The sequence below is a fragment of the Pistacia vera genome, unplaced genomic scaffold, assembly GCF_008641045.1.
Source record: "Pistacia vera cultivar Batoury unplaced genomic scaffold, PisVer_v2 Contig292, whole genome shotgun sequence".
In the NCBI taxonomy this organism is placed as follows: Eukaryota; Viridiplantae; Streptophyta; class Magnoliopsida; order Sapindales; family Anacardiaceae; genus Pistacia; species Pistacia vera.
In genome coordinates, this window is record NW_022196104.1 from 804,203 (window position 1) to 816,760 (window position 12,558).

The window sequence follows — 12,558 nt, forward strand, 5'->3', positions numbered from 1 at the left end:
AAAATTAAAAATTGATGTTTAACGGTTGTTTATTATCATTGAATTATTGGAAAAGCAATACTACCATTAATTATTTGGTCAATGGGAAGATTGTCGTTTGGGCTGGGCCAGAATATGATTACGTAAAGAAAGCCCAATTCTAGCCCAATCAGGCGAACTAGTAGCAGGCCCAAATCAATAAAATGGGCCCACAGTTTCCGGTTATGGACTTAATGGTTGTTTGGAATGAAAAATCTAGAAATCTTCAGACGAATTTTTTTTATTCTAATAATAGTAATTATTGAGGTCAATTTAACCATCAACATTTCTGGCTCTTTAGTGCAAAAGAAATAATGATGTTACACCAATAATTTATAAAAGTAAGATTAAACCACTACTTAACCTAATATATAACAATAATTATCCAATAATTATGTTTGAATTATTTTCCATTTATCTCTCGGAAAGCAAAATTGTAATTTCATGGAAAAATATTATGAGGCCACCAATAATAGAAAACAATAAATAAATAAAAAAGAGAACTCAACATATCAAGTAGAGAATAATTCCAACCTGAACTGAAAGGATCCCTTGGGTGTGGACCCACGCATGCCCTTAGGAAACCCTTTTTTTATTCAATGTAATTTCTCCATTTTATTTAATTTTTAATATATATATTTATTATATATTTTTTTTAATGATTTTTATGTGAAAAAAAACATGCGAATTAACTTTTTCACACAGAACGTGAGCACATTACACAGTGGCTAAAAAGAAAAGAAAAAAAAAAAAAAGAGGCAAAAGAACAAAATTAAAGTCGTAAAGAAAACGAAGACGAAAAATCTTGAAAGCCAATATTATAATAATACGAGAGTTTCTGATTCAAGAAGAAGGAAGAAGAATTGAGAGAAAAAAAGGGAGAATTTGTGCGTTGTGTAGATGCATGTCGGAGGAATAACAGTGGATCTTAACTGGTTCGTTCAATTCATATTGACTTCATTCTTAATCGCCTTTGGATTACTACACTTGGTTAAGAATACGGCGTCTAAGTACTTCGAGGTCGACGCCAATTTCGAAGGCACCGATCGTAACCGCCACGTAATGTCCTCGATTCCCATCGAAAACGACGATTTCTCTTGTGTCGTCTGCGCCAATCCCGGCACCAAAAAGTGCTCGCGTTGTAAATCTGTTAGATACTGGTATTTATTCTTTGCTTTCTTTAATTTTCGTATTTTATGATTGAAAAAAAAAATATTTTAGAGGTAAAGTTATGTTTTGTAGTTGGTTATGAATGCTATTGTTTGCCGAAGAGGAAGAGAATGGTTTGTGATCAAGCAAATTAAATAGAATTTATAAATGTTGATTGTGTATGACCCTTGCTGTTTTTTCACGTATTCCTTAGGAAAAGGAGCGAGTTTGGAATTTGGTTTTATTAATTCAATTCACAGACTTATAGTTTCCATGTTTCATAGCCAAAATTTAAAAGAAAAACTGTTCAAAATTCTTTATTCAAGCAGTCTTAGTTTTAAGAATGAATTTGATAGTCTGATTCTTGTTGTATCCTGTGCAGTCTACTTGTATACAAGTTTGGAATTTGATAAATTTGAGAATAATGTTTTTAGAATCAATATTTGAATCACTAGTGTTAAGTTTAAAAATGAAGTATCTGCTGCAAGCAATATCATCGCAAGTTCAAGGTAGTCTTCTCAGGTTTATTATTTAAGTGATGATTATGTCCTAGTTTAGTATCTCATGGTAAGGTAGAAGTTCTGGAGTCATCCGAAATCTTAGCTTTGGATAACCAATATGATGTTAGTTATTATTAGGATTGATCCAAATGCAGTCCTTGTAGTTTTGTAGCCTTTGGTATCCTTTCAATGTGGAAGGTGGACACAAATTTGAGTGGCTATACAGTTTTTGCTTTGTCTCTAAGAAGTTTGCATTTTTTTTTTTTTTTTTTTTTTTTTTGTTGAGAAAATTGTTTTGTTCACTGTGTGACTGTTTTTTGCACCAAACATCATTTACTCTTTTGCCTTGGGTAGAGATATCTACCTTTAGCTTTCTTATATTTTGTGGTGCTATATGTTTGAGAACAGCTGCTTAATTTTCTCTCCCTCATTTTTTTTTTTGGTTTATGATTATTAACTTAGTGGCTGGTGTAATTGATTGTTTAAAACACATATGGTTCTCCATTTTAATTTTTATTGTATACATGCTTCAAACTTCACGTATTGCTCTTATTTCCAGCTCATCAACATGCCAATCAACACACTGGAAATCTGGGCATAAGACAAAATGTAAGGATTATGGCAAAGTAAATACAGTGCAGACTGCGAGAACTGATTTTGGGTCAAACACTTCCAGTGCTTCCAGTGGTGGGGGTAAAAATATTAATGGAATTGCACTGGTTCCTGCTCGGGGAACCTGTAAGGTTTTAAAAAAGCCGAGAGAGGTAAATGTCCCGACCTTTCTTTTATAAGTGCCATTTGAATTAATTTTGACACTCTTGTTATCTAACTATGCTTCACGGTTAGATTTTCAGGTTCTATTTCCATATGATGAATTTGTGAAACTGTTCAATTGGAACAAGCCTGGATTCCCTCCTTGTGGGCTTATAAATTGTGGAAACAGGTATGAGTATGCCGTACGTAAACTTGCCGTACTACCATTTGTTGGGTGCTTTCAGCTGCTTGAGAACCATTCATGCATGGAAACTGCATGCTTGCATATAAAACACATTTTCACACATGCACCAGACTTATAAATGGTAGTTTCTCTTTCCATTGACTTCTATTTTATTCTTTTGTCCTTTTCTTTCTGTGCAGTTGCTTTGCCAATGTGGTTTTACAATGCCTTACATACACAAGGCCTTTGGTTGCTTACTTGTTGGAGAAGGGCCATAGGAGAGAATGTAATTTCAGCGACTAAGATCTTGTATGGCCTTCTTTTATGTTACTTGCTCGAACAATTCCTGATGCTAATGGTTGTTGATTTTCATTTTTCAGGTGGACGCGATGATTGGTGCTTCCTATGTGAACTTCAGGCACATGTAGAAAAAGCAAGCCAAAGTCAGCATCCCTTTTCACCAATGAGTATTCTCTCACGCTTACCTAACATTGGTGGCAATCTTGGTTATGGAAGACAGGAGGATGCTCATGAATTCATGAGGTTAGCATCTTGGTTATGTCCTATTTAATTAATTTTGAGCAGAAATTATTGACTTATAAGCGTGTTTAACATAAAGTTTAGTTTAATAAATGTCAAATTCACCATCTTCTGTTTGCAGGTTTGCCATCGATACAATGCAATCAATTTGCCTTGATGAATTTGGTGGAGAAAAAGCTGTTCAACCGAGCTCTCAAGAGACAACACTTATTCAACATATATTTGGTGGCCACCTTCAATCCCAAGTAAATGATCTTATCTATTTGTTTGAACCCTAGATGTTCTTTGTGCTTGTAAAGGCTTTCATATCCTCTAAATCTGCTATATTAAATTTCTGTCGGCAGGTCACTATCTCAAACTTGTTTTCTTCTATAATTTCACTTGAATGACGAAGTTGATGCATTTTTCAACTCAGCTGTTTCCTAATATAGTAATCTTGATAATAGTGTATGACCTAATATGGTAATCTTGATAATACCATGAGCTGTTTCCTCATGGTATGGGATATTTTATTCCACGAGTTTCTGACTACCAAGTTTGTAGAGTTTTGCAGTAGTCCATATTTTTTAACCTAGTGAAATCTACCAAGGGATTTCTGGGTAAAAGAAGTATTGTTATCTAATTCTTTAATTTTTTACGACTCATAGATAATGAAAGGTGTTAGGCTGTGGAGCCTTTTGATTGATTCAATACCCAGGGGAAATGGCCTGCCTTTGGATGCTGGGCAAGATTTTAAGATGTGATAACATATCATGTGAATTTAGGACCATTTTTTAGCTCCATGTTCACTTGGGATGTTTTCATATGTTCTGGTATATGATTAGAGACTTCTATTTCAATTTTTTTCACTTTCTATGAGTAATCTGCTTGATGATTTCATATGTTCTGGTATAAGATTTGATTCCTACTGAAATTTAAGTTTAACGGTTCAGACATTTTGTTTTCCTTCTTCAAATTTAGGTGTTATGTACAAAATGTGGTAACATTTCGAATCAGTATGAAAATATGATGGATCTAACTGTTGAAATTCATGGAGATGCTGCATCATTGGAAGAATGCCTCGAACAGTTCACTGCCAAAGAGTGGCTTCATGGAGAGAATATGTATAAATGCGATGGGTATGGTTGCATCTTCTTTCCTTTAATGCTCTAAAACTTTTAAACCTATGCTTATTGCTTGTTTTTATCTTCTGTTGGATGTATGCATCTTATTACGCTCTTATTTCTTCACGATGAACAAGATTCGGCTTAGTCTGTGATTTTACTTTTCCATCTTGCCTTCTAAGAGGGTGCAGATACGATGCACTGTACTTGATGTGATTCATGGGATTTAACTGTTTTGATCATTTGTTTAGATTCAATTCTTTCAATCCCAACTTGAGATATGGTATTGAATATGATATCCTCTTTGCAGATGCAATGACTATGTAAAGGCATGGAAGCGTCTTACTGTTCGACGTGCTCCAAACATTCTCACAATTGCCTTGAAAAGATTTCAGGTCTGAGCCATGCCCATCTTGTATTTGTTGTTATGGGGCCCAGTAAGAGAGATACCCAATTCATGTCCAAAAATATTAACAAATCCCTTTTTTGTTTTAATAACTTCTACTATTCATCTTGAAATTCTATTGGATAATAGTTTTTTTCTTGTGATTTCTGAAATCATCGTGCTGCAAAACTTTTGTAGAGTGGGAGGTTTGGGAAACTGAACAAAAGAGTGAGTTTTCCTGAGACTTTGGATCTTAGTCCTTACATGAGTGAAGAAGGAGGTGGCGCAGATGTCTACAAGCTTTATGCAGTTGTTGTCCATGTGGATATGCTGAATGCGTCTTTTTTCGGTCATTACATATGCTATGTCAAGGATTTCAGTGGAAACTGGTACAGAGTTGATGACTGCAAGGTAGAGATAGTCTCTGTGTGTCTCTCTATCTATCTAGCTACGTATCTAGGTGTATGTGTGCACATTTGCATGTGTTATTGTTACACTTGTAAAGGTTCTGCATCGGAACCCATCTGTTGGATTGTGTTATCTGAATTTACTGAACTATCAAACATTACTGGCTTTTGATTGCATGGCTATTGGTAACTGGTCTCTGATTAAAACCAGCGTTGCTGGAAATTCACCAGAAAATGCTTTGAAACCAGCTTTGCATTTTAAACAAGGAATTGATTGGATTTAGCAACTTGATTTTGAGTGACTGAAAATTATTTTGTTTGCACCTTTCTACATAGACTCAACTTTTATGTACCAGATGTAGTACTTTGGATTCTCAGTTTCTTCTAACTCCTCTTTCACGACTTTTCGTAGGTTATGAGTGTGGAACTGGAAGAAGTACTTTCTCAGGGAGCATATATGCTTTTATATAGCAGGTGCACTTTCTCTCCCTATTCATCCCCAATTCTTCCTTTTGTGTGTGTGGATATCTCAATTCACCTCACATATTAGCAGACAGTTTTACCAAAAAAGATAGTGGCTGGTGTAATGATCCTGAACAAAAGGTTGGCTTGCTCGATGCTAAAATAGGTATATGACTGTTGTACCCATTTGAAAGTAAAAAAGGTTGAAGAAATTATTTTATGATTAGAAAAGAAATTTCAGGTTAATCGAAGCAGTGTCTGAATTTCTTGGAGATGTCAATAACTAAGAAAGTGGTTTGGTGTTGGGATTAATATTTAATAATTATTTTGATTCTTTCTTTCCCATACTGAACAACTGCTTGTCAAATGACCTAGAATCTGCATGGATTGAGTGATGTCTGATTTGTGATACAATACATGATGTGAAAGATTTGCAAATGAAAGAAGTGACAACCCAAGAGCTTCATTTTTTTTTTTTTTAATTTTTTTTTTTTTTTTAATTGTATGATTCGTGCACATTTGTTCAGTTAATTTATATAATAAGACAGAACTAGTGATCTTTGGAGTTATGTATAATAAGGGCTTTATTGTGATCTGCAGTTAGATGTCTTTGCTTTATTTATCCTTGTTGCATACATTGTATATGCATAGATATTCATATTCTTGTGCATTTCCTCAGTGTGTGTGTGTGTGTGCGCGCACACACCAACACAAGCATACCATAAGAAAAAAAAAAGATAAATATTGGTATGTATTGATAAGTTTGTGTCTTGGAGTGTGTGCTTACATGTCCAGATTTAAGTTCAGACTTCTATATATTTTTTCTACTTTTCATCTTTCCTGTTTAAAAGATGGATGGTGACATTTTTTGCTGGCTATTTTGCAGAGTTGCACCACGGTCTTCATGTCTAACTACTGGTGAACCTTTGAGGAAGGAGGAGCAGAAAGCAGTGAATGGAAAATTGGAGAGCCCAAATGGAGATGAATGCTTCTCTCCCACACGGTCAAATAATCCCATTAGTAGGTGTGCATCATCTTCATCTGATGATACTTCACACTTAAGGGTTTCTGCTTGCGGAAATGAGTCATCTAGTGGTGAGGATTCTCTACCCGTAACCGAACATTTTGAGGATATTAATGTGGTTAAGACCAAATCAAGTTCAATTGCTTTTAAGGAGGTTTCCAGTGATGAAAATAAGTCATCTTCTGCTCAAGTTGCAAGAGAAGATCCGGAGGATGTTGATATGGTTTATACCGACTCAAGTTCATCAGATGGGAAAGATCTCTCTAGCTGCAACGAAAAATTGCGTGTTGCGTTTACTTCTGAAGCTGCTAGAGAAGATCCTGGGGAGGATACACACATGGTTGATTCTGAACCTTATTTATCTGGTTATAGAGAGGTTTCTGTCTGTGATGATGATTCACATGTGGCAATTGATTCTGAAGCTGCCATAAAAGATTCAGAAGATACGAATATGGTTGATTGTGATACAAATTCATTTGTTGCAAAGGATGTTAAAGTTTGTGGTAGTATGTGTTCTTGTCCAAGTGAGACATCTCCAGCTAGAGCTCATAATCTGAAAAATTTGGTTGTTCAGAATGGTAATGGAGTCAAGAGAAGTGGAATATCAGATGACAATTAGTTCACAATAATATTATCGGTCGCATTTGTCCACTAATTTTTTGTTCATAAATTTTAACAATAACGACCCCATCTTCGAAGGAAGAGGCTGAGTTGGGAATTTTGATCTGGGGTTTCGATATTTGCAGAAATCGCAGATTATATGGTACTGATTTTTTAGATGGACTGGGTAACTTTATTACTTATTAGTGATACAGTTTGAAGAATGTCCATACGTTGAGAACAGGATTCTCTTCTCTATAAATGTGGCGTTTTAGTGTTTGAATTATATATGTGAATGTGAAAGCCATATTTCTGTTACTGGTAGAGTCTAGCATTGTCTTGTTTAGAAACTCTCTGGCTATATGCCAATATCTACCAATTAGTTAAACATCTATTTACGAAGATCCAATGTTCCTAATCACAACATTTTTATTTTATTTTTATTTTTATTTTTTAACTGAGTTAGTGTGTATTTCGATTAATTTTCTAGGGCTAACGATGGATAAACCTATAGTAATCATCCTATTAGAAGTTGAAGTGAATTGAAGTAATACACCCAAGACTACAACTCACAAATTTCCTTATGAATTATATGCTTTTGTAAAAAGTATTTAAGCGATAAATAATCAAATAGAATATATAAAAATTATGTCAAAATATAAGGTCTAATTGATAATAAAATCATCTTGTCCCACTTCCTAAACCTCTTGCCCCATCTTCTAAAACGATTAAAATTGTCTTTCTCCTGCACAGTCTACCCACAGTGTTCACACTGTTTATCAGTCACTGAAAACACTTTCTCTTGATCCAAGAATCCAACAAAATTATTTTTAATTTTCTAGTTCCCAACGTTTAAATGCTACTGTGACAAGCTGATAAAACCGTTTCTTATCCGGTAAATTAATCAATTTCTCTTTATCATATTTATTTTCAGAGGATGCGTTGCCGTTGATCGCATTTCAACTTCTTAGATTTGAGCTTTCTCTTTTTGCAGGTTTTATCAATTTTGAATCACTAAATCATGGAACCTCTTAGTGTTGCGGAGACGACTCCGTATTTGAGGTTAATCTCGGCTTATTTTGAATTTCGTGCTCATATTTGTAGTTTCAGTTTTTATTAATTAATTAGCTTAAACAAACTCCTGTTGTTAGTTGTTACTCTTTGAAGCAAATTCTTGCTTTCAAAAGCAGTAAAGGTGTTTTCAAAATGTTGTTTTAAAGCTTTTTAGAACTCATTCTTTGTTCAAGTGGTCCCAAAATACTACATGGGTTCTTTCAAAAAGGCTGAAGAATTTCCAGCAACTATAGGGTAAAAATTAGTGATCTTTTGTTGTATTAATAATGCATTTTTGGACATTTGAGCGAGCTGGATATATGTATATTTATTTAATGATTTACTTTTTTCTGTGCTTTAGATGTAGCTGAACTTTCAGCTTGTTATAATTTGTTGCTTTGATTGAAATGTAGTTTGTTTGCTGCACTGTCGTATGGAATTTCTTCGATGGCTATGGTTTTTATCAATAAGGCAGTTATCATGCAGTATGCACACTCAATGACGCTTCTTACTTTACAGGTGTTTAGTTAAGATCAAGAGAATTATAATTGTAGTTATAATTATTCTTCGCTGATTATTTTTTATTGATTGTGGAATAACAATTTATTTTTTATTGATTGTGGAATAACAATTTGATTGTTTTAGCAATTGGCTACTGCATTGCTTATACATATCGGCCGTCGAATGGGATATACAAAAGCAAAAGGAGTAGATATGACTACAGCNGTTTGCTGCACTGTCGTATGGAATTTCTTCGATGGCTATGGTTTTTATCAATAAGGCAGTTATCATGCAGTATGCACATTCAATGACGCTTCTTACTTTACAGGTGTTTAGTTAAGATCAAGAGAATTATAATTGTAGTTATAATTATTCTTCGCTGATTATTTTTTATTGATTGTGGAATAACAATTTATTTTTTATTGATTGTGGAATAACAATTTGATTGTTTTAGCAATTGGCTACTGCATTGCTTATACATATCGGCCGTCGAATGGGATATACAAAAGCAAAAGGAGTAGATATGACTACAGCAAAAAAGCTTCTCCCTGTTTCTCTTTTCTACAATGCTAATGTAGCATTTGCTCTAGCAAGCTTGAAAGGAGTTAACATTCCTATGTATATTGCAATCAAGAGACTCACACCACTCGCTGTATTAATTGCTGGGTTCTTTTCAGGAAAGGGGAAACCTACAACTCAGGTTTGTTCCTGGTTTTTCATCTACTGTTTTGACTCCAAATTTGTTGATGAATGGAGAGTCAGTGTTGCTGTGTAAAGTTCTTGATGACATAAAATAATTTGTAATAATTGTGCACTACACATTAGAATGAAGCATGGTTGAACCCCATTGAAAGAAGCACTGGTACCCTGCTAGCATCACACTTTAGGATTTCTTTGTCTTTTGGCCCAATCTCCAGGCTTTCAGCCAGATGTTAAACTTAAATTTACACTTCATTTCTAGATTTCTAGTTGTGCTTAACTTTACATTAACATATTAAATATTGATGTTGCCTTTTGGTTTATAAAATGACTACAGGTATAACTTTTGTTTTTCAGGTATTTTATTCAATAGCAAATATCATTTTGACTTAATGATGCTTTATTTACTAATGAACAAGAGTACGCTGATTTGTTTAGATATGAGTAGTCATTTGGTCATCACTTATTAATGCAGTAGTGGATTTAGTGGTGCATGGAATATTGCTTTGGATCCATCTCCTAATGTAACTTTACTTTATCTTTCAATTGGCATATAAGTATTTCCATCTCAATAAAAATTAGCTCTTACAAATTTTGAGTTTATGTGGGAAAATTGAAGGTATTTTCTCTTATAGAAGCTCAATTTCCCAAGTAGTCGTCAACTTAATTGGTATCACATTACCTGGCATGAGCCTTTATAATGTTTTTGGTTTAATCAGTATTCCATCAAATTCCTAAAGAGAAGAAGATCCTGATGGAACTTCTGTTACAATTATGATGGTCTCTGTTTCATATTTCAGGTAGCTCTTTCAGTGCTATTAACTGCTGCCGGTTGTATTATAGCAGCCATTGGAGATTTTTCTTTTGACCTTTTCGGATACAGCCTGGCCCTAATTTCTGTTTTTTTCCAGGTTTAGTCCCAAGTTCTTTTTTTTTGCTCATAGATCTGTATACTGTGGACAGTAGCTTCAAAATTTTATGCTTCCCTTCCCTTCCCTTGCCCATTATAGTTTTAGCAATAATAATATTATGTTTTTGTTGTCAAATGCAGACCATGTACCTTGTGTTGGTGGAGAAGTCTGGTGCAGAGGATGGGCTTTCATCAGTTGAGATTATGTTCTATAACAGCTTTCTTAGTCTTCCATTCTTGCTATTTCTTATCTTAATAACAGGGGAGTTTCCCAATTCCTTGTCATTATTAATTGCAAAGGTCAGAGTCTTCATCCATTTTCTTCTGTCAGAATTTATTATTGATTGTGTTGGAGAGTAATTATATATAATGATTCCTGAGAAAAGAATGCTAACTTCATGAAATATGTCTGTGCCCTTGGATAGACTGTTCTAATGGTTTTTAAGTCATATTCAAGCTGTGTCTTAATAAAAAAATATAAAATAAGAAAGTTTTTGATAATATCTGCAGTACATGTCTGCACTTAACCATTCAGGTCCATATGTATGTGATTATACTGACTTCAAAACCTTCAAATGCAAAATTTTAATTCAATGTTCTGTTTAAAGTTTATATGCTTAAATTGGTTTCATCCAAAATGGTATCCACTGAAAAAACTTATGTACTTACTTGCACCATGTAAATGTTCTATTGTTCAAATTGGGTTTTCTGGTTGAAGAGACAATTTCTTTCTTTCCACCAGCATTCCTACCAAATTTCAGAATTTGGGGTTGTAGGTTGATGGTGATAGCTCTGTCCATGAAAGTAATGAACCGTATTCCTTCATATTGTGCAACATAGTCGTACTGCACTCAATGATTTATTAGTAGGCAATCGGTATTTAACAAACTGTCTTTATTTGCAGAGTTATTCATTTACCTTTTTGGTGATCCTTACCCTTTCTTTGGTGATGGGCATTGTTCTCAACTTTACTATGTTCTTATGTACCATAGTCAACTCTGCTCTAACCACTACCATTGTTGGAGTCCTAAAAGGCGTTGGGTCCACGGTATGTGTAGACCATACTCTGGGCTCCCTTTTCTGTTTTTAATCTTTATCCATCTTGTAGAGATGCAGAGGAAAGGAAAAAGGAAGTGAAGTCTTAACCATTATGCCAATTTTTGTAGGATGTTAAATTTGTTCTTTCTACTTCCTATCTTTTTTGCAATCTTCTGACACTATTTATAAATGTCCAATTCATGATGATGAAACTTATATTCTTCTTACTCAGACCCTTGGTTTTGTCGTGCTGGGTGGTGTACAAGTGCATACTTTGAATGTGACTGGATTGGTTATCAACACAGCCGGTGGTGTATGGTATTCGTATGCCAAATATCATCAAAAGAAAAACAAACCACCAAAGGTGATATCAGATGTTGAGGCTCATCGCAAATAAATTTTCATGAGGATCGCAGATGGGCACAAAGATCCACGCTAAGTAAATAGATCTTTTATTGCTTATATCTTCTTGTAGTTTGTTAATAATATGATTCAGTTTGATAGCAATTTCTTCTCCAAACATGAGTCACACATCTATTCTATAAACTAATAGATTAAAAAAAAAAAAACTATTGTTGTCGATTATATTGACCTCGACAGAGGCATTTTGTAGCTCAATTCCATCTTATTGCTGTTTGGTTGTTAAACAACGTCATGTAATGCAAAAACTCAAGTATATTTATCTCATCTTGGACTCAAAACTTTTCTGGGTGGCTCCTATTCTGTGGCATTTTCAGAACCAGAAACTACTTTCATGGAAGCATATGTCACGTTTATTTTTAGAATGATACATCATTTATTCGAAATAAAAATTGAGTGAACTTGGCTGGAAATAATTGGACAGCTATTACAGAAGGCAAACATGAATATGAAATTAGTACATGACACGTACTAGTTATCCAGATTTAGAATTGGTCCCCGTTACTGGGCCTTGGCTTAACATACCATCCTTGTTCTGGCCAGTCTGGCCGGGCTATTTATATCTTCCAATTCTCTTTCCCCATAATAAATTTCCCTTTGGAGCTATTGCATTATAGTTTCGTTTGTATCTGGGCATTAGTTGGAACAGTTTTATGAGCCAGTAACTGTAATCCTCTCTTTTCCAAGAATTTCACCATTACACTCCAAAAGGAAAAAAAATATATCTAAAAATAGACAAATTGTTAGTGATACTTTTTTTTTTTTTTTTTTTTTTAATATATAACCGGAATGTTCGAGCCAGTTCGCGTGTA

The 12,558-nt window shown here is 34.3% G+C and overlaps 2 protein-coding genes across 3 annotated transcripts; both read left to right on the forward strand.

The window, feature by feature from the left end:
• Window positions 1-774: 774 nt before the first annotated feature.
• LOC116134962 (ubiquitin carboxyl-terminal hydrolase 18) lies at window positions 775-7,546 on the forward strand. The gene is made up of 11 exons (XM_031420637.1): window positions 775-1,178; window positions 2,227-2,431; window positions 2,522-2,610; window positions 2,805-2,890; window positions 2,985-3,147; window positions 3,266-3,389; window positions 4,105-4,262; window positions 4,558-4,642; window positions 4,831-5,043; window positions 5,452-5,513; window positions 6,388-7,546. Exons 1-11 carry the CDS (start codon window positions 919-921, stop codon window positions 7,142-7,144), a joined length of 2,202 nt encoding a protein of 733 aa, XP_031276497.1. The 5' UTR covers window positions 775-918; the 3' UTR covers window positions 7,145-7,546.
• A 313-nt stretch (window positions 7,547-7,859) lies between these two features.
• Window positions 7,860-11,990, forward strand: LOC116134892 (UDP-galactose/UDP-glucose transporter 7). Of its 2 annotated transcripts, XM_031420577.1 has the most exons (8): window positions 7,860-8,020; window positions 8,120-8,187; window positions 8,592-8,697; window positions 9,134-9,379; window positions 10,179-10,289; window positions 10,430-10,588; window positions 11,193-11,336; window positions 11,559-11,990. In XM_031420577.1, the coding sequence occupies exons 2-8, from the start codon at window positions 8,147-8,149 to the stop codon at window positions 11,721-11,723; spliced, it is 972 nt and encodes a 323-aa protein (XP_031276437.1). In that variant the 5' UTR covers window positions 7,860-8,020; window positions 8,120-8,146; the 3' UTR covers window positions 11,724-11,990. The 2 variants fall into 2 exon arrangements, with proteins under 2 accessions (XP_031276437.1, XP_031276438.1); XM_031420578.1 differs by lacking the exons at window positions 7,860-8,020; window positions 8,120-8,187; window positions 8,592-8,697 and adding an exon at window positions 8,947-9,007.
• The last annotated feature ends 568 nt before the right edge of the window (window positions 11,991-12,558 follow it).

Bases quoted from the DNA above. Each gene is read 5' to 3' on its own strand.
- LOC116134962 (XM_031420637.1), top strand. From the start codon at position 919: ATGCATGTCGGAGGAATAACAGTGGATCTTAACTGGTTCGTTCAATTC. The intron at 1,179-2,226 runs GTATTTATTCTT...TCTTATTTCCAG, and splicing joins TGTAAATCTGTTAGATACTG to CTCATCAACATGCCAATCAA. The intron at 5,514-6,387 runs GTGCACTTTCTC...GCTATTTTGCAG, and splicing joins TATATGCTTTTATATAGCAG to AGTTGCACCACGGTCTTCAT.
- LOC116134892 (XM_031420577.1), top strand. From the start codon at position 8,147: ATGGAACCTCTTAGTGTTGCGGAGACGACTCCGTATTTGAG. The intron at 9,380-10,178 runs GTTTGTTCCTGG...TTCATATTTCAG, and splicing joins AGGGGAAACCTACAACTCAG to GTAGCTCTTTCAGTGCTATT. The intron at 11,337-11,558 runs GTATGTGTAGAC...CTTCTTACTCAG, and splicing joins TAAAAGGCGTTGGGTCCACG to ACCCTTGGTTTTGTCGTGCT.